The following is a 20,383-nucleotide window of genomic DNA, read 5'->3' on the forward strand; positions in this document are numbered from 1 at the left end:
CCCCTGGGACTTGTGCACCGAAACACCTGGGGATCTTGGTAAAATGCAGATTCTGATTCGGTACGTCTGAGGGCCCAGATTCTGTATTTCTCACAATCCCCCACGTGCTGCTGTCCCAGTCTTTGCACCACACTTTGAATAACAAGGCTCTAGGGAGGCGTTTCAGAGTAGCCTCCTCCCACCAAAAGCAAGATGCTCTCAGATAGTTCATGTGGAGAAAGTTACTTCCTTTAGGAAGAAAGCCTCAGTTTGGGCTAGTCTTACCACTTCTGTGATACTAGCCCATCTCCTTAGACAGAGAGAAAGGGAGCAGGAGGTAGTGGAGAGAACGGGCCCCAGGCACCCAGCCCTGGGCAGGTACCAGTGACAAGCAGCGGGATTTAATAACACTGCCTCGTGTCCGCTGTATTTATTGGACAGCACCTTCTATTCATGGCAAGGGATGCTGATTTTCTGACTGAGCTAGTGATACAGCATTTCCTTTAAAATTTTCCTTAGTTTACAACCCAATCAAAAAATGGGCAGAAGACCTAAATAGACATTTCTCCAAACAAGACATACAGATGGCCAAGAGGCACATGAAAAGATGCTCAACATCACTAATTATTAGAGAAATGCAAATCAGAACTACAATGAGGTATCACCTCACGGCAGTTAGAATGGGCATCATCAGAAAATCTACAACCAACAAATGCTGGAGAGGGTGTGGAGAAAAGGGAATCCCACTACTGGGCATATACCCAGAAAAACCCATAATTCAAAAGACACATGCACCCCAATGTTCACTGCAGCACTATTTACAATAGCCAGGACATGGAAGCAACCTAAACGCTCATCGACAGATGAATGGATAAAGAAGATGTGGTACATATATACAATGGAATATTAGCCCTAAAAAGGAATGCAATTGGGTCATTTGTAGAGACGTGGATGGACCCAGGGACTCTCATACAGAGCGAAGTAAGTCATAAAGAGAAAAACAAATATCGTATATTAACGCATATATGTGGAATCTAGAAAATTGGTACAGATGAACCGGTCTGCAGGGCAGAAATAGAGACACAGATGTAGAGAACAAACGTATGGACACCAAGGTGGGGGAAAGTGGGGGGGCGGGGGGGACAGTGGTGGTGGGGGGATGAATTGGGAGATTGGGATTGACATATATACACTACTATGCATAAAATAGATAACTAATAAGAACCCGCTGTATCAAAAAAAAATAAAATAAAATTCAAAAAAGAAAAAAGAAAAAAAAATTTACCTTAGTTTAAAGGAGTTGGGTTAAGTTAAAGGGAAAGAGAAAGCAAACAGTGGTTCTGGTGTATCAAATATAACAAGACAACTGTAAGGCAGAGTGGGCCACATGCGGCAGATATTGTGGGAGCTCAGTGACCCTCCAGATATCCCATGCAAACTCTTAGAGACAGGAGCATTTTTCCAGGGAGAGACCACAGCTTCCATCAGATTCTCAAAGGTGTTAGAAAGTAAGATGGAACTAAAGAACCCACTGCTATAAAGTTAACGAAATATCAAAGACTTACAAAGACGACATCCTACTCCAAAAATCTAGCTCCTGAGATATTTGATAGCTTTTTAAAGACCTCTGCTTTGTCACAATGATCATCAAAAAGCAGTGTTGTCCTATAAAGGTTATTAAATAGCCCTTCTTCTTGCAAAGCAGTGTTCCAGAGAGGCCTCGACCCACTGAACGTGGTTCTTCTAAAAGAAATCCACGAGAGGTGGACATTGCATGAGCATCCATAATCTCAATTCATGCTGATAGGGACTCATTAGCCTTAACAATGACTATTAAAACGAGACGAGGACGTTCTTCTTACCTCCAGCTCCAGCTCCTCCCTGTCTATCTCCTGATGGATGCCTTCAATGTAGTCATTTGGATCGTAGTATTCATGGGCTGAGGGATGCCTGGGAAAAGATGAAAGATCGTTAAGGCCCTGCTTCGAGTTCTAAGTATCTGTTCCCATCCCCCCATCACAAGGCCCATCAGTGCCACAGGGGCTGTTCTCAGAGGCTGAGGTTCTTACTTAGTTCACTTCTCTCTGGTTGTGTTTCCCGGCACAGTCAGGACCTCCCGTACAATATTTCCACCATCTTCTCTAAAGCCCATTTCCTCCACAAGAAGGAGTTTAGATGCAGGTTGAGGGGGAGGGATGGAGTGGGAGATTGGGGTAAACACATATAAGCTAGTATACAGAGAATGGATAAACAACAAGGTCCCACTCTATAGCACAGGGAACTAGATTCAATATCCTATGATTAAACCATAATGGAAAAGAATATAAAAAAGAATGTATATATATGCATAATGAATCACTTTGCTGTACAGCAGAAATTAACACAACATTGTAAATCAACTACACTGCAATAAAAAAACTTGTTAAAAAAAAAAAAAGATGCATGGTGAGAGAGGGACTGGCTTTGTGGCTTCCAGTGATCGATCATTCCCTGGCCCACTAGTCATTTGAGTCAATGTGACTGATTTCTAACTCAGTCTCTAGGTGGGAGACAAATTCTTATTTACTGCTCATGGCTTCATTCTTAGATTTTACCTCTGGGGAGAAAAAAGCTTAACTTCAGGCAACACTTAAAGACATGTGCCGGCCTCTGAGATAGGTTCAAAGGGCTGTGAAACTGAAACTGCTATGCTGTCATCTAGGACAGTCTCTTTTCAAACTTTTCTGATTGTCTCGCAACGAGAAATACATTTGACATCACCCAGTATACACGTATACGTATGCAGAACATGTGCATACATGCACGCATATAATGCATGTGTGTATATATGCAGACCCGCATACATACACACGCCTAAGAGAACGGAAGCTTGCATTTCTCTAGGTTAACGTGTGTACAGCACAATTCACAGAGCCCACCACCTCTTTGGAAACACCACTAATGGAACCTCTAAGACCAAAGGCAGTGGGAATTATAACATGCTCAGTCAGGTCTGTGGCTCTGAAAGGTGTCAGATGCGGATGGAGAGCTTCAGCCTGATTGTTGGCTGGGGACCCAAACCTCCACGTTCTCAAAGGTCAACAGAGCAATCAGTGGGCTCTGGTCTTCTCACCCAGGCACTTAGTCTTGAAACAACAGACCAGACATGAACGGTCATTCAAACGAGGGCTGGCTTTCAATTTTCTGCACCCATCAGGCAAATATGCTGCCTGCACTTAAGGGGCTGTTAGTACTGAGGATGCTGCTGGAAGGCCTGGGCTTTCAAGCCTCAAGGTAACACCCCCCCGCGCCCCCCATTCAGCCCTGATGCACACTCCTGCTGTCCCCTGACCTCACAGCCAGAACCAGGAGAGCACTGACCTCCACACTCTTCTGACATTTCTCAAATTGCCCCTTGGGGGAAGAGTCATGTCATGTTAACTAGACTTAAGAGGAAATTAAGGGTTTAGCTTCTAAAAAGCCTGTCACTATGACGGCTCAACATCGAGAGTCAGGAGTAGCCTTAAAGGCCTCATCAATATGAAAGGCAGTTTGGGTCTACAACATCAAACAGCTGATTTGAATGATCGTAGTCAGTGAATCATCCAGTTGTTTCCTAGCAACTGGCATGTATGGAGTATTGTGGTTAAGATCTGGAAGTTGAGGTAGGACAGACCTGCCTTTCAATCCAGCTGCCAACTTACATGGAGTAGCACTGCTGAGTCTGCAGTTCCTCGTGGCATAGAAGGGACAGTCGTGAGAAATGGGTGAGATGACAGTTCTCTGCATACTGCCTTGTGCACTCTGAGTGTCAGACGGGATCGGGGGCGGGGGGGGGTACCCCCTCCTCTACCTTTACACGCTGCCCGCCGCCCAATTCACTTTGTCACGCCTGGGGAATTAGCGCTGGGTTCTGATGACAGCTAACTGTCAGAACCACGGGAGGAGAGGCCAGCCTGTTTGGAATCTGGTAGAACAACAGGAAACGTGTGCTCACTCCAGCTACTGAGCTACTAATAGGAATCCAACAGGTATCGCTCAGAGGATTTCCCTAGGAGAGGTGGAGATGCCCTTTGAAATAAGGCATCAAGGCAATGATCTGAACCAGGAGCAAGATGGGAGGAGGGCCTCTAACGTCAGCCAGAGAGGCTAAGAAGGGGAGGGGACACCTTGTCCAGAGGTGTGCAAAGTCACATCCGAAAAGCCACCTTAAAACGGACAGCTTTTAAGCCACTTGTCCACCTGAGAAAATTTCTTGCTCTTCATTTTTGTCCCTACATATTTGACATCAATCACTAAATTAACAGTGATCGCCACTATCATTTACCCAGTGCTTACCATATGCCATGCTGAGAACTTGCCACGCATTATTTCATTTAATCCTTCAACAATCCTACGAGATGGGTACTATTATTGTCATCCCATTTTAATAGAGGGGAAATAAGGCCCAGGGAAATAAACTACCCAAGTTACACAGCTAGAGATTAGGTTTGTCCAACTCGAAGCCTCTGAACTACCTGATATCTCTGGCAGTAAGTAAGGTAAGAGGAGAGTCGTGTGTCAAATAATTTACGTGATGTGTTGGATCACAGCTGTTATTTAATCGGTAACTGCAGTGCTTATATGAGGCACGTGTGAATTTACTCCATGGATCCAGGTTTGAAATGAGACCCAAGAAAGCAGAAGGCACAACCTCCTGGGCTCTCTTTACACTCACAACTTGCTTTGTTGTCTCTTTAAAAGAACCATCAGCATTCCCTCTAGTGATAACTACCAAACCTTCCCACTGCCATTTGCGGTGATTACATTTTATTCGGAAACAACTTTTATGACATTTGTAAGTAATTTTGTTCTTCGAATATAATTTGAATAACTCCGCTCCAGGGTTATAACAAAGTAATTAATATGTCGGAGCGATTGTGAGCAGGATTCAATTTATTACCTCTATAAACAATAAAGTGAAACGTGGGCAACTTGGAGGAAAACTGTTAAGATGTGTTCATTGTTTTCACCACATGGAAGGGAAGAAACCAACTTCTCTGTACTTCTGTACCACACTTAACACATTTAAGATTCATTATCATGTGACTTACTCCTCGGGCAAGAGATAGGGATCCAGCACAGGTGGGGTGGGAGAGGACATCTTGGTAAGAGCCATGATGTGCTCAAAGGTGATGTCCGTTTGGGTTCCCGTGTCCACCATCTGTGACTCTGATGGAGGCGTGAACATTTTGGTCCGTGGCGTTCGCCTCAACACCTGGACCACGATGGGCTCCTTAGCTGTCTTGAAGGCTTCCACAGCCTGGTCATGAGTTGCTCTGGATAAGTCTTTGCCGTTGACCTGTCGAAAAATAGTAGAGGGGGAGAGGATTATAAGTAAGCAGAAGCCAGAAAGACTGTTTTCGTGTGTAAGCAGCTAAAAGGAAAACGTGCGGGTGTCCGGGGACTTCACTGCTCTGTTTCAGGTTTCCCCAGGAATGCCCGGTGGGAAGGGGGTAGGTTTGGAGGTGTGCAGATCGGGCATGAAATCATAAATCTCACGGCGGGGAAGGCTTGGCTTCCTACTGGAGTGTCTTTAACACAATTTCATCCCCTCCTCATCTTGCCTGTGAGAGAAATGAGCAGCCTCAGGCTCACAACCTCTATCGGGCGATACTAGCTACCTGGAAATTAATTATATTGTTCTGTTTTAATGGTGTGTATTTTCCCAGTTCCTGTCAGGTGAGATTAGTCTCCCTTTTATGGAAGCGATATGACATTTCCTTCTTAAATGAATGCCTTTGCTTTTCCTTAAGAAGTCAATGAGAATATTGAGTAGGTGATAATACAGGTCACGGGTAGATATGGCAAGTATCAAGGAGGAACTCACGTGACCTGACATTTTGGCCCATGTTTGGGAAACAGCAGCTAGCTTAATTGCTGTGTCGTTTCCCACCGTGCACAGTCCTTTGCTACTGCTGCCTCCTCAATGTCTACACTTGCCGAGTGCCCACAGTCTACCACATGACTTAAATGAAGATGCCTCTTAACACTTCCGTCATCACTGTCACGGGAAGCTGGCAAGACCAAAAGTATGTTCATCCCCCTCCCCTTATAGCCACAAATAAACTGCATGAGATGACCTTGCTAGTTACTGATGGGTCAGAACTTCGGATGCTGCATCCAGGATTCTTTCCAATGATAGGTTCCAAACTCACTGAACACGGCTATCTTTAGAACAGCTTACACAAGAGGAAATAGAAGCCAGAACCTTATGTCTAGAAAATGAAGTTATTCCAAGCAACATGGAAGCTCGACTATTTCCTTTACCCTCCCCGTCCCATTCCCCACAGCAAAGGACGACGACATTGTGTTCCGATAGCTAGGCGATGTCTAATGATTGCACTCACACGAGAGTCATCAGGCTCTGAAATATTTTGATATCATCCCCCAAGTGGTTGGTATACTGCTTAAAGGCAAATGTAAAATGATGGTATAGGAATCATATTCGGCAGAATATATGTTTGCAGAAGTTCCTTGGCTTCTCAGATCTTCTCTGGACAGCACCACTGACAAACTCATGTCATTTATCTGTAAATGCCAAAACCAACACCGAACCTTTTCTAGTCTGGCATCGACATGCCCCGCCTTAGCATCGTGTACTTCACAGCACACTGACGATTAGGTCTGTCCTCTGAGGTAGAGCACTTCGGTTTCTCTTTGCCAAGCAGAACATGAATACCGATTATGCAGCAGTTTTTCTGGTTTTTTCCCGAAGCGCTTGCACTCTGGCCCTACAGGGGCAAGAACTCTAGGTTGGAGTGCCTTGCAAACAGCTGTTGGGTTGAGGAATAGATGTCGGATTCTTTCCTTGTAATGAAGCCCAAATGAATCGCCAGTGGAGATTATTAATGATTTGGATTCAGTCCACTTAAGTAATTTACTATCATCATGAGCGAGTTAGGCAGAGTAGGAGCTGTGGGCTGCAAAATGACTCAGGTGCACCAGTAAATAAGTGAATGGCTGAACCGTCAAACTCGTACCATCCCTCACCCCTGGACGACTGGAAACCCCAGGATTTAACACCACGGCCGTCTTCACTCTTCCTCCATGGAGGACAGAATGAAAGGACATGAAGGAATTCTTTCTAGCTTTGCAAACCAGTTGAGCACCTCGACCCCTTCCCTGCTCGGAGCCTAGAACTCTGAGGGCTTGGGGATGAGGTGAGGGCGGGGGACTGAAGCCCAAGTTGGAGTGCTGTGAAATTCGCGCCAAGGCTGAACTGTCTGAGCCGTATTTTCCATTAATGCGTGACACCGGGAGTCAAATCATCTACGAATTTATGATGCAATAGTAAATTTCTTCCTGGATTAAATGAATGCCGTAGACAGCACCCTGAGGAGATATCGCTTTGGCCAATGCCAGCTCGCCATGCTGGGGAAGGCTTGTGCTAAAGGTAGTTCTACCCGCAGTGAACTCACAGTAAGACTTTTGAATGGGTCTGCAAGTTGGCCTTTTGCCAAACGGGACTGAGCATGGGACTTTCTTCTAAGGGAGTCTTCCGATTGTGTCTTAAAAAAAAAAAAAAAAAAAAAATCCATCCTAGGAGTCTTTACGTTTTATCCACATAATTAGGTCTTGCAAATACCTCAGCGGAAAGGTCAGCTGCCTGATAAAAAGCATCCCTCCTTGTTCCTCCTGCTTCCTCTCTGCTGAAAGAGCTTGGACTTTGTTTCCTTTCCACCAGATCAGAGAGCATTCCCTCTGGGGGAGACTTGAGATGTGGGTTTAATTGGCTTTAGCCCATTGTGGAGGTCTGGTTCCTTTTGCTTAGACATGGAGCCGGGTCTCTGAGGCCAGGTTAACACACTAAGGGATGCAGAGCAGAGAAATAGAGAATTGGGGTCTCTTGATGATTATCACTGAGCAAATGAACCGACCAAGCTTAGAACCTCTTAACCCCAAACTTCTTGTCATATTTGATAACACAATCCTTATACTTTAGGCCATTTTCACTTGTATTTTAACTCCCTGCAGCCCAAAACACCCCAATAGGTATAGGTATTGCACAGATGTACTGTAAAGTTAGACAGGAATGTAGTTATTTGTTCCTATAGACATTCCTCTGATGTGTATAAAACAATGAGTGAAAATGCTTTTCTGATTAGGAGTATATTTTACTCAGCTTATTTTTTTATTACAGACAAGTGATGGCAACTATTGCTTTCTTGTATAGGTGTTCTAAACCAATGCTAGAACCACTAAGCAGATGCTTAAATGGTACCTAAAAAAATTAAAGGACGGACTTGTCTGCATCAGTCTAAGCTAAGAAGATTCTCGGGGGCAAAGAGCTGCCCTGTGTCTGGGCGCACATGATTACAAACGCAGGCAAGCTTTTCCGAATCTCTCTGACTTTGGGTATTATTAAACGGCATTGATGCAACAGCACCCATAACATCCCTAGGGCCTAAGATGCAGAGAGAGAGGAGGTGGCAAATCCCAAGGGAGGCCAGGAACTTGGTCGGTAACTGTGAAGCGCCCTCTCATCCCCCACCAGATCGTCACCCCCGCTCACGGCTGGGTCCCACAGAAAGGCAGCTCTGACCATTGAACCTGAGGGAACAATTTCAGGAGCCCGGTGCCGTGTATATGTTAATCAAACACAGCTCAAATATGCCGCTCCACAAGCCAGGCGACCCGCTCCTTTCTTATGGTTCAGGGCTGCAGTGCCCAGGGGCTGAAACTGCGGAATCAGACCGGGGTTAGAATCCGGACTGTCGCTTTGGACAATTTATTTCTCTCTGAGTCTCGGTTTCCTCATGTGCAAAATAAATGTAATTATAGTGTCATGCCTCTTAGGGTTATTATAAAGTTTAATGAGATAATCTACTTTACAGCCTAGCATGCACATCATAAGAATTTACTAAGATACCAGTGCTAATGGGGATCCTACCCCAGAATAGTCACATTTTCCCAGGAGAAAAGAGTCTGCAAATCAAAGAAGCAAAATGCAGTCTAGTTAGGTAGTCTTAAGAGACATTTGTATACTGAGAGCCTTCTTTGTTTTTCAGGGAAGTTCCCAGCCCAAATGTTCCTGAGCTACCGACATACATATTGATATTTTCAGTCCGCAGGTTGGGATTCTCTGGAGCGGGCAGTGCAACGGATAAATCTTAGAGGACTTGACCCCTGCCACACAAGCTTCTTGACAAGGTATTTTAGGCATCATTACATTCTCTTAAAAGACGATGAGACAAGGCAGGAACTTACTCTCCTAGACAATCCATTTTTGCAGCCAAATTTGTTTGGAATTACCTTGTGCACATAACACTTATTACCCTGTCATCTTGGAATCACATCACTGAGAGACTTAGCGAGGTGATGAGTCTGGTGCACGCCGTCAGCCAACCGAGAATGACAACCTTTATTCCCGGGATTAGCATTACATGTACATTACACAAGACGGCAGTGATGATGGCTGCAATTACAGGCGCAATGTTCATCCCGTGACGTTTGGCCCAGTCACATTAAATATCATTAACTCGCCCAATTGAGCAGATTGCTTTTAAAACAGTTTATGCAGCTCTAAAACCAAGTAAATGGAATGTTTTGGAAGAAAAAATGCTGATGGCAAACTTTATTATAAATTAAATGCTTAAGTTATTCACCTAAGGCTCTGGATGGTCCCCTGGGATATAGGTGCAATTAGGGTGAAAATCCAATTGCTTTATCTCAGGGCAAACATCACTGCTGCAAATATGACAGGACACTAAGGAACCTTCAGGAGGTCCTTTAGCATATGATCTCCAGGGACAAGATGCTGAGGGCATGGAAGGATTCCCTCCCGGTTGCATTTAAGCCTGGGTAGCATGACTGCGGCTCTTTGCATGAGGTGCCCGTGAGTATGTTTTCCACGGTCCTGAGAACGAACGCAAAGCTGGTAGGTTTTTCCACATGGGGGTACATTTCATTGATAACCCAGCTGTCCATCTTTCACTCATTCACCAAGTATTTTCTGAGGTTACTCAGGGAGACTTGTTCCCCTCTTGGCTGATGGGATACCACTTGGAAGAATTTCTTGGGGAAAAATGAGGCCACAGGATGTGCAAGCCACTTAAGAAATGGTCAGATGAAATGCACTGTGGGTAGCATTTCACCGTGGCATCTAATGAGGGGTTGGATCTGGCCGAGGAAGACAGAATCTACACACGCTGGAACGCTAATTAAGCTCACGACCTAGAAAGAGTCTTGGTTTTCACGGTCTACCTAGAAATTCCATTGGTGAAACTACTGTCATACGCTTTTTAAAATCACCTTTCAAAACAGGAGCCAGAAAGCTTTCAAAGTTCCCTACAACATAATTGTAAGCATTTCGGGGTATTTTAAGATATATTTGGAAAAGACATAGCATATTCTCTCTACATTAGACAATACGTTTCTATTTATGGGAAGACATTTGGTTTCTGAGGATCGGCTTATCACAATCACCTCGATTTCTATTACATGTGCAAACGACCCGAGTATAAAGTGCTAATGCAGTTTTCAATTCAGCCTACTATAAATTACGCCCCGGGCTAAAACCCCACTTTTATAGGGTTCATTTAATTAAATACAGGGGCAGTGACTGCATTCTGTAAAATATCACACCTATGTTGTCAAACTAATTAAAACTTAGATTCCACTGGAAGCGATAGACGATAATAAACTACATACCAAAAAGTAAAAGGTTTCAAGCCCTGATTTAGGTTGGATTAAAGAAACTTTTTTCATTCAGGAGACTCCTGTCTGCCTTAATTTATTTCAAATTTATAGTCTGCTCTGGGGCTTGATAAAGGGAAGGCCAACTTATCTAAAATAGAGGTATTATGGCAGTTAAGAAGGAATATGGGTCTTAGTGAACAAATGGTGTTCAAATTAATATGTTTCTGTGCAAAGTATTCACTTTCAAGACGGTATGAACAAGGAGGCTACACTCACAGAGACCTCAGTTCTGATGTAGTAGAACTGATATCTGTACGGGTGCATTTGGTTTGCAGTAAGGACCGCAGTGAGGTTTGTCCATAGTAATTTCTAAATGTGTCCTAATGTTATTTTCCTAGGTTTGGTATTTCTTCAATGCGAAGATCCCCTCATTATATTCTGAGCGCCCTGCGTGGATGAATGTATAGCCTGGGTAATTTTCCTATTAGAGGAGTCTTCCTTCTGTCAAACTTAAGCCTATCATGTTTCAAAATGCTTTACTGTTTTTTTTTTCCCCCTAAATATAGAATATACCTGGCTACCAGCCTCCGAGTGATAAAAGAGATGACACGTCTTAAAGAAAGAGGCTAAAAATCATAGATGTACTCAGATTAAAAAGTATTAGTCCCACACTATTACAAGATGCTTTCTTCTCAGGTCAAAATCCTATCTTCATCAACAAAATCTTGCTTATCTCCTTTTGGAAGCCTTGATTTCATCACCCCGAAATCCCATTGTGAGCGATAGGTTACAGAGGTCCATTAAACTACAGTGTACTTGAACCATTTTGCATCTTAAAATGAACATGCATACTTTAACCTCATCTTAAAGGTGGTAATTTAAAGAAGCAGCTCAACATATTATAGGAAAGCCCAGTGGTGAGTACTTGGAAACAAGGTGTTTCTACAGCTGAATCTCTCTACAGTCTAGGTCCCTTAAGTTCTTCTTTGAAACGCGAGTGTCTTTTCCAGGTATGTATTTAATTCTTCTGGAGGAGGGATTGGTTTCAGGTTACAAGTCAGTTAAATAAGGTCCTTCACATTCCAAGGGTTCAGCGCTGTTCATCCCTGGGGGATGTGCTTGCAAATGTCTTCAACCATCCCTGCCCCTCTCTTATTCCTTCTTACTCATCTGAAAAGCCCTGGCCTATCTTTCTGGCCAACCACCTGCCTCCCCGTTTCTACCTGCGGACTAGTGATGATGGAGGACATTCCCACAAGGAGATGTCGCTGAGTCAGATGGGATCACACCCTTCACAGCTGTTTTGAGATGTGTAATTACGTAGTTATTTGATTTTCGGTCGATTGCCGATATTTTCTCATGGGGCCCTAAGTTCCACAAGGGCAAGAACTGTGTGTTTTGTTCACTATAGGACACCCGGAGCTCAGCACAGCAGCTGGCATGTAGCAGCCTCGCTAATAATTTATCACCTGAGTGACCTATTCACGCGTCTGTAGACTGTCATGTTCCTCTCGTGCACATTTGTTGGCATTTCATGGTCTTTCCTACTCTGGAAACAAAAGCATTTTCTGCTCTGATCTTATATTCATAGCTAAGATTAACACAAACCTGATTATGTGTCCATTTTTATAACTGTCAGGTTCCAAACAAGAATAAAACGTGTGTTGTATTTGGTTACATACATACATATTTCGTGAGGAGCACTTCCAGTCTTAAAATGTCTCCTGTTCCATTTCTTGATACGATCAAAGTGGTATCAAGGAAAGTACCCTCTGCTCTTTTGGAGAATGAAATACATGAGGCCCAGAGAGGTCTTGGAGTGTTTGTGAAGAAAGAAGGCAGCCCTAGCTAAGCTCTCCTGAAGTCCCTGGGTTCTGAACTTGCAGGTGACAAAGTGGAGCCACTGGAAATCAAAAAGGAACCTCGATCCCCAATGGAGAGGAAAGAAACAAGACATACCAAATTGACAGACCTCACCGAAAAATCAGAAAATGGGAAATTGCTTCTTTCTCTTTCTTGGACCATGCTCTCTCCTCCCCATCCGTCCTCCCCCTTCCAGCAGCGGCGCAGACTCAACCGTGAGCAACGTGCCCAGGCCGGGAGGCGAGGAGGAAGGGTGGGCTACAGGTGTGTCCACCCAGGGGAAGGGGGGCCCTTCTCTAAGGCACAGTGAAAGCCAGAAGGGTTGGCCTTGGGCCCGCTCGGCCGCCCAGCTCTGGAGTCGGGTGTAGTGGAAGCACGCGATGGCCTGGCCTACGGGCATTTACACTTGAGTCCTGGATACATGGAGGGGACTGCTGGGTGCTCACTACCTCACCCCTCGCCAGGAGGGTTGTCAACAGGGGTCCTCCCTGAGTACATCCAGGTTGAACACTCTGAGAAAGCTCTCTGTGCGGCATCGTTCACCTTGGTACCTAATGAGTGAACAGGATACGTGAGGCCAAATGCTGGAGTCTCTGACACGTCAGTCGTGATACAGCCAACAGGGGGACGGCACCCTGCTGTGCCAGACGAAGACTTAGTCTAAGTACTTTGTATACGTTAACTCACGTAGTCTTCCCATGAGGGAGGTGCTGCTATCATCACCATTTAACGGGGATGAAATCAAGAGGCACAGAGAGCGTTTGTGCATCTGAAGACCTTCCGCTAAGGATGCTGGTGGCTTTCACCTTGAATTGGGAGACGCACGCTTAGTTCAGAAGGGTTCACGCTTCTTTCTACACGTCAAGTTTACTGCATTTAACCATCCATATTGGCATGATCTCCTACGGTAACAGCAAATATAGCCACACATAGAAGGAAGAAAGCGTGGCCAGGTTTTTGCAAGCATCACAGCAAAGCCTTATGAAAACCATTTTATGTCATTTCCATCTCCTTGGTATAAACTTCATATTGGTCTCATAAATCTCTTGTACAAACTTAAATTTGTTAGTTGATTTCCTCAAAGACTAGATGGCTGGCTAGAATAAAATTTCTACCCTCAGGTCTCTGACCATTAGAGGAAGGGACGTGTAGGAAGATTCTTCCATCAACAGAATTGTTGTCACACAGGATTTACAACAATGTTTAGTGATGTTTTATGTCACCACAGTCATTTAAGTTTCAAGTGAGGAGGGGCTTCTAACGGATACTGCATGAAGACGGGCAAGAACAGGCAGGAGTTTTACATGTGATGAGGGTCCACGGTGAAGGTTGAAAGCTCCAGCCCTAGGGCTGATTGCCTCGGCTTCAATGTAGGCTGTCACTTATGTGCTGTAGCATCTTGGGCAAGTTAACCTCTCGGTGCCTCAGTTTTCTTACCAGTGAAATGGGTTTACAGCAGAACCTATCTCATTGGGTGGTGTTAGAATTAATTAGGCTGTGCAGAGAAAGTAATTAGGGTGCATGGCCCTGCACAGAGTGAGGGCTCAATAAACGTTAGCTATCTGTTGTCCTCGCTCATTTGTAGAATTACTGGGGAACCCATCATGTGCCAGGCACTGATAAAGTGCTAACCAAGGCCCAGTAACACTGGGTAAAGAATGAACACTGTCGGGGCTCTGGGGTGAGACACACAGGGGTCTGAATCCCTGCTCCGTTTACCAGACGTGTGACTGTGGGTAAATCATTCTACCCCTGTGCCTCAGTGTCCCCAGTTGGAAATGGGGGATATTAAAGTATCTCCCTCTTAGGGTTTTGAGACAAAGATCTTAGCACAGTGCCCAATGTTAGCTGTTGTTATAACCCTACAAACCTGGACAAATTACCTACCTCTCCCTGTGCCTTATCTATAAATGGAGTTGTAAAGATTTGTTGAAAAGGGCTTAGAAGGGAGTCTGGCTCGTAGTCACCACTTTTACAGGAGATACTGGCCCACATGTGGTTCCTAAAAATTCCAGCTGTCAAATTTCAGTAAAAACTTAACTGCAAATAAATCACATAAGAATACCCATAAAACAGATTTTACGTTTCACTCATTTATGTGGAAAGAAAGCCTTTTCTGGATCCTGGCATCCATCTCAAGGATGTGATACTCTGAACTCCAAGCACTGGGTGTTTGCTCTGTGCCAGGTGCTGTGCTGAGTGCTTTACGTGGACAATTTCATCCCATTTCACAGTAAGAAGGTCAATGGTGAGATGAGCGGTATTACCTCTGCTTTTACAGACCAGGAAGTAAAAGCCCGAGGAGTGCTGGCAGCTTCCTAAAAGATGTGCAGCTCATGAACAGTAGAGATGGGATTTGAACAAGGCCTGCCCAACTTCAAGTGCATGCTCTAACCACTGGGCGGCACAGCTGGAGTGCTATGACCCAACCTCAGCCTTGAAGTGAAGGGAAGTGTTAACGGCTGATTATACTGACCCCAAGAAGGGATGGTGGGATGAAACTGGGATGAAACAGCGTCATCAGAAAGAGAGAGGGGTGGGCCCTAGACAAGGAACATACGCTCAAGTGGGAAGAACAAAGATCCTCGTCAGAGGAGGACATTCACTGGACATGCCTTGGTGGGGATGGGTGGGCTCCTCCACGCCGAACCAGGTGGGCTCAGCCACCTCACCTTTCCCAGGAACTCATGGTGGTAATGGTACCCCATTTAATGATATTCACGAACCCATCCCTTCCCACTTAATTGCAGAGAAGCTCAGAGCAGAGGGGAATCTATCTTTTCTCTGAATTCTTTTCTCACTAAGTTGTCTCATCAGATTTTAGCATGTCTGTCCTACGAACGTCCACGTCCCAAGGCATGTTGTGAAGCTCTGGCAACGGAACACCATTTAAAATAGTCCAATTAGGGCAAAAGTAGCCTTTTGTTAAAAAAGAACATGCTTGAGCAGTATGAAATAAGTAGCCTCAGAGTTTCTGAAGCCTTTGAATCTTAAAGAGGAGTCGGGCCAAGAGAGCTAATGTTGAAAAATGCTTACTGGCCTTAATGACCTGCAGTTTATTTGCTGCTTTTAACAAGATTATGAAATTTCCTAACTATCTCTAAAGAACACGAAGGTCAGGCAACAAACCAATGAATTCCAGAAAGAAAATCAAAGCTAAAGTTGATTCACTTTAAATAGAATTTCCTGGATCTCAAGGATTTGTGTAACCTCAACAGTGATTTGGAATCTTGTTTGTTTGTTGTCGGTTTTCTGTCCAAAGAAATAACATTATGATGTGTATCACTTAGATGAAAACTAATTTTGGCTCCTGCATCACCAACTAGTTCATTTAGTGGTCTACAGACCGATTAGTAAAACGTCTGTTAAAATGACTGTGGAGGATCCTTGAAGAAAACACTGTAAAAATTAAATGTCGTCTTAGTGGTTGAAAAAAAATCAGTTGAGAAGGGCCTGGTGTCAGTATGAAAATAAAACTACCCCTGAATGTTTAGAGAAGGGCTAGGTTTTCTTCTGTCCTCATATAGAAGTAATCATTAGTTGGCTTGTCCATAATCACCTTTCTAAATAAATTATGCTGTATCTTCTCAAATACCTCCAATTTCCTAAAAAGCATTTTTAAAAGTTCCACATCAGGGGAAAACTAGAAGGCAGGGCTGGAATTCGAAATGTCCTCCAAAGACCAAAGCTACTTGATTCTTTGAACAAATAATGTCTAACACTTCTGAGTATTTTCTATGTACCATACACGAGGCTTAGGCACTGTACACTCAATCACTTATTCATGTGCAATCAGTGCATGAATAATAAAACCCGAGAATGACTATGTGCCCAATACCCCTACTGAAACCCCAGTGCATCAGTGGGCAAAACCAGAAATGGGAGCTGCCCCAGGCAGATCATAGTCTGGGTAAGGAGACAGATGCTAATAATCCCATAACTGAGGGAAGGAAAGAGAACCTGGCAGGGTTAAGGGGGCAGGTGTTGGGAAGAGGGGGCTCCTCTGAGGAAGAGATGTTGAGGACAAATCAGAAGAATAACCAGGATTTACGTGGAGAGGAAGAGAGGAGAGATTATTGCAGACAGAGGGAGCAGCATGTGCAAAGGCCCTGAGGCTGGACGAAACCTGGTACAAGAGGATCAGGATAGGTGGAACAGAGATGCTTATGTGGTGAGACTAGGGGGGTGGGCGGGTGCAGACTATGTTGACCCTCAGAGGCTACAGATAGGACTTTGGTCCTGAGATGATTTAAGCGGGGGTCGGGGGGGGGGGTGGGGGGTGGTGGAGAGGTGACAGGACTCAAAGGCTACGTGTTCAGGTTTACATCTTAGAAACATGATCATAGCATCTGGCTGCTGTGTGAAGAATGGACTGTTAGAGGCTAGGAACGAGGCGACTGAGTGGTGCAAGCAGACCAAAGAGATATTTGGGAAGCGGAGCCCTCCCAACCACCAGGGGAGTTCTTTCCATTTTCACAGGAAGTTGAGACTCAAGAGGGTAAGTGACTTGCCTAAGGGTTCCATAGCTATTAAACAGGAGACCAAGTTCAAGCTCCCCCGAACTACTAACTCCAAATACAGCATTCTTTGCAAAAGTAAACTACCTGTTGAGGTGTGACTATCAAGCCAAAACAAACGCAAGCTCCAAATCTCAAAACCTTTGAACTGAACAGGGACCTAGGCAGGTCCTGGGTTTCTTGATAATTTGGGTGGTTCTGCTACTGGGTTACTTCCTGCCTACAGGCTCTCTGTAATGGGCGGGGTCCTAAGTCCCTGCTCCTTCTTGGGCTGCCTTCCTCACAAGTTCACGTGGACGCTGAGAGCGTGCTGCCCCGACCGAAGCTCCTAGTTATTGCTGGAGACTTTGCTTCCTAAGACTCTGGAATCCTGTATCTCCACCCTTTTGCTGGAAAACCATTAGGAGGTTAGATTAGAAGAGGAAGAACGGTTTATCTTGCTGATTGATTAAAAAAGCTACTCAATCTCGAATCTCAACAATTCTCTCTGCCAAACGGGACACATATTCCCCAGCTTCAAAAAGGGGAGCTCCACCCACTTGCTCCTAAAACTCTTTGTCCTTCACATAAACTGTCCCACATTATTGGTGTTTTAGTATTAAAAATGCAAACCATGTCCACTGACGAGAATTTTTGGATTTTTAGTTTTGACCTTTACTGGACATCAGCAGTTCAAAGTGGTATTACGATAGCTAACTGTGGGCATTTTCATTATGAAAAGTTTCCTAACCTTCCCACAGGGAGAACTAAGAAGGGAAGGAAAAATTGCAGAATGGAAGCCTGCAGTTTGGCAGGACAGCCCTTGTTGTGGCTTTGGTTTTGGTTTTGTTCTGTTTTTTGGGACAGCCCTTGTTGCGCAAGTGTTCTCAGAGCGGGGAACATGACTCCGTATTTTATGCTAACAGAATCATTTTGGAGAGTGATGCTGCGTAACTGGGGGAGGGGTGCCATTTCACTGCTTACCTAGTTGACATAATTACAGCACAAAAGCTAACCTTGTGTCTGTCCTCAACTTTGGAAAGATTCTATATCTTTAATTGCAAATTACTGTTCAATTTGTTAAGGAAATTTAGGTTAGAGGAGAAAATATTTGCCTCTTTTCTGCTGGGTTGAGATGTATTTCTAAATTTGAGTAACATTTCCAAAAGGAAAAACACTTCATCCTACCAGCTCACATTTCATCTGTAATATGTATGACTATTCCATTTAAGAGTGCTTACATGCAGTCATGAATCCGGACACCTCTTTCCTGGATTGCCAAAACAGTCATACTTTGCTGAGACCCCTCCCTTGCAACCAGACCCCAGGAACAACTTTACATCAATAGATTGTGTAAATCCTAAGTTATCTCCACTGAGATATGCAATTACCTCGTGGCTGCTGTGAGAAATTAATGCAGATTTCTGGAAATATTGGCTGTCAAAGAAGAACCAATGAAAATGAGTGGGAATAACCAACTCTGGAGACATCTACGGTGGAAGAAACAGAAACTGGGAAGATTTAGAACCTTTATGAATCAAGAATAAACTTAAGTTGGTACTTCTTTCTCAAAGATTTATAAATGTGATTTACAAATGGCACGAAAAGAATAATGATGACATTCTAGGATATTTATCACCTCTGAAATAGGAAATAAAATGACTCTGCCTCTTGACTTCACAGGCACTGAAGGGCTTAAACTACGACCACATTATAATAATTGATCCTCGCTTTTTTGGTGATTAAACTCTGGGAAAGAAGAATGGCAGAATAATTGCATATTTCAACCGCACAGAACACCTAGCACATAGGAGGCCCATGATAAGTTTGTTGAACTGAACAAAAATAAAAAATAAAATTAAAGATATTTGTAGAAAATATGAACTGGGTTAAAAGTACTAAATCACATACGCATGAGTCTTGTCATTGATAAATGCTGGGAACCAAGAAGATAAAGTAAGCAAAATATTATACTTTTTGTCAAAAGAAACCACGGGTCCTTTCTGGGCCTCAGTTTCCTCACCTGTAAATGAGGGGATTACTCTAGGTGATGATGATGACTTTTAATGTAGGATGAATCTCAGTGGACCCTGAGGCCCTCCTTGATTATTTCTGATTACCCAACACCTGGCCTATGCCTTACAGCCTTTCTAGACACAATCCCATAATCCCCTGCTCCAACAATTCAGTCACATCCTGGGAGCAAGACCTGTGTCCCTAAATCCTTTCACATCCTCCAGATACTCACTTAAAAGCTCTTGATTTCATTTTCTTGCTCTCCATTTTGGTTACATGGAAGCATCCCATCAGGGTAGCAGGTCCTTTCAGTCATCCCCCTGACTCTCAGGTCCAGCAGGGGACAGAGAGGAGACGGACCCCTTGCCTGCAGCCACCTGGAGAAACTTTGTTTAGATGACAAAACAACCCTGAGTATGTTGCAGGGAAGCGAGCCATTCTGCAATCTCTCTTCTGCTATTGGATGGTTCGAGAGCTTTAATAATGAAGCTGAAGAGGATAATCTGGTGAGAGGAAGGAGAATAAAACCGCTTGCAGGGGTGCAGGACTCTAGTCTCTAGGACGGAGAAGAACCTGCAGCGTTTTCTAAGATGATTTATTAGACATGGGTAGAACTTGCTAGAAACCTACCAGGAGCAAATCATCTGGGAAGGAATTAATGAACCAAACAAAACACTTGACAATGCAATTAGAATATGAGGAAATGTAGGGGTTTTCCAGAGAGAGAGGGAGAGACAGAGAGAGGCAAGTGTGTGTACATGATTCTGATTATGTCATACATAAGGCCGGAAAAAGAATGGAATAATATTTTTGAAGAGTAAAGTTATCACAGGGGAGAGGGAGATGGCTGGGGTTGATATTTGCAGTTTGGATGCTTCAGTATAGTTAGCAAGTGTGCCCAGATGGGTGGAAATTCACTTGCAGCTATGTTTCAGCAAAATGGTGCGTGAGTCTGAGAAAAAGAAATAAGACCGCTGGCGGCAAAAATATGATTCCCCATCACGCGCAGCGGTGGAGGGCAGCTGTGGAAACACTGTGTTTCTCTTTAGTTGCTTTAGGCAACAGCAGTTTTTTTCCCCTCTGCTTTGGTTTGGGTCAGGGATTTTTCCTTTTTAAAACCTTTTCTTAGTTGAGTTAGAAACCAAGAGTCTGAAGCTCTGCTCTCTTTGACCTCATTTCATCGTGCCTGTCGGATGAGCTCACTGAAAAACAAGCTTGGCAGTGGTAACATTCGCTGTGTGTGTCCAGAGGAAACTTCTGGCTGAATACCTGTGCTAACTGCTATCCTAGGCTTTGCATACAAACTCTATCTGGGAATAATATAGGCTCCTTTTTATTGATATGAATGTATAAGTCTAAATACATATTTA

The 20,383-nt window shown here is 44.1% G+C and overlaps 1 protein-coding gene across 2 annotated transcripts in view; it reads right to left on the reverse strand.

Annotated features, from left to right (window-relative positions):
• The window catches only part of PDZRN3 (PDZ domain containing ring finger 3), a 241,806-nt gene that overhangs the window by 22,094 nt on the left and 199,329 nt on the right, over nucleotides 1–20,383 (reverse strand). For both annotated transcript variants that reach the window (XM_061197160.1, XM_061197159.1), the window contains exons 4-5: nucleotides 5,052–5,299; nucleotides 1,842–1,929 (exon numbers count right to left, since the gene is read on the reverse strand). In XM_061197160.1, the coding sequence (XP_061053143.1) occupies nucleotides 1,842–1,929; nucleotides 5,052–5,299 (336 nt within the window). The remainder of the gene's footprint in view (nucleotides 1–1,841; nucleotides 1,930–5,051; nucleotides 5,300–20,383) is intronic.

Source organism: Eubalaena glacialis, chromosome 7, assembly GCF_028564815.1.
Source record: "Eubalaena glacialis isolate mEubGla1 chromosome 7, mEubGla1.1.hap2.+ XY, whole genome shotgun sequence".
Lineage (NCBI taxonomy): Eukaryota > Metazoa > Chordata > Mammalia > Artiodactyla > Balaenidae > Eubalaena > Eubalaena glacialis.